This window comes from Guillardia theta, assembly GCF_000315625.1.
Source record: "Guillardia theta CCMP2712 unplaced genomic scaffold GUITHscaffold_68, whole genome shotgun sequence".
Classification (NCBI taxonomy): domain Eukaryota; class Cryptophyceae; order Pyrenomonadales; family Geminigeraceae; genus Guillardia; species Guillardia theta.
This window is the reverse complement of record NW_005434606.1, coordinates 390,482-391,492: the sequence shown is the minus strand read 5'-3', so window position 1 is coordinate 391,492 and position 1,011 is coordinate 390,482. Positions and strand designations below refer to the sequence as shown.

Here is a 1,011-nt window from a genome sequence, read left to right as displayed (position 1 = left end):
CAAGATAGTTGAATTCGGTATTTCTTCAACAGGATCACAATCAGCTAGAGAGTTGGTATCATTCAATGAGTTAATTGGACATCCATAGAACTGAGCACTTTTGTACATCCTTCGAAGACGAGGATCATTACCACCCATTAAACATAGCAGATATGTTGCCATGTTATACATTCCTCCAAGCAATCGCACAACATTAGAGCTCAGCATGCCACTGTGATGAGTCCCCAGGTGCAGCGCAATGAATGTACTCATGTCGAAGCAGGAGAGTTGCTGATTGGATGCGCCCACATCTGTAGAAAGCATCACAATACCAAAAGAGCGAACAAATATCTTTGCAAGGATGTGTGTCTTGAATCTGCAATGAAAATGTTTCACCAGTGAAGATTATAGAAGAATTGACAGAAGATCATGTCAATAAATACCTCAAAGAAAAGACTATTCAGTCAAGAGGAGACTTTTCACAACAACGAAGCAAGCTCAGTCGTTTGCAGGCAGGCTATCATGGAAAAGACAATCAACAACACTATCCTCTAGCGGCCAACTCCTCCTCCTCCTCCTCCTCCTCCTCCTCCTCCTCCTCTTCGTGCTCGACCTCCCTTCCTCCCCTCCCCTCTCCTTCATGCCCATCCCCTTCGCCTCCTCGTCGTGACCTCGTAGAAGCCAAGGCCCAGCAGGACATCCTTGAGAACTTCCATGTAGGAGATGACTCGCATGACCGCCTGGGAAGCAATGAGACGAGACGAGACGAGACGAGACGAGACGAGACGAGAGGACAGGACAGGACAGGACAGGACAGGACAGGAACTTGTTGTCATGACAACAAGTGTTGTCATAGTGTTGTCATAGTTGTCGTCACGCGCAAAATGTGATGACGAGCAAAATGAGGAAGTTGAAGGAGATAATGTTGAAAATCATGACAGAGGACACAAAGATGGAAGTGGGAGGGAGGGAGGGAGGGAGGAGGGAGGGAGGGAGGGAGGGAGGGAGGGAGGGAGGGAGGGAGGAGGAGGA

General features: G+C 48.3%; 1 protein-coding gene across 1 annotated transcript in view; it reads right to left on the bottom strand.

The window, feature by feature from the left end:
- Nucleotides 1-248: 248 nt before the first annotated feature.
- The window catches only part of GUITHDRAFT_142865 (hypothetical protein), a gene marked incomplete at both ends in the record, with an annotated part of 1,774 nt that continues 1,011 nt past the window's right edge, over nucleotides 249-1,011 (bottom strand). Inside the window, 2 exons of the mRNA XM_005827294.1 lie at nucleotides 249-290; nucleotides 651-719. Coding sequence (XP_005827351.1) covers nucleotides 249-290; nucleotides 651-719 — 111 coding nt within the window. The remainder of the gene's footprint in view (nucleotides 291-650; nucleotides 720-1,011) is intronic.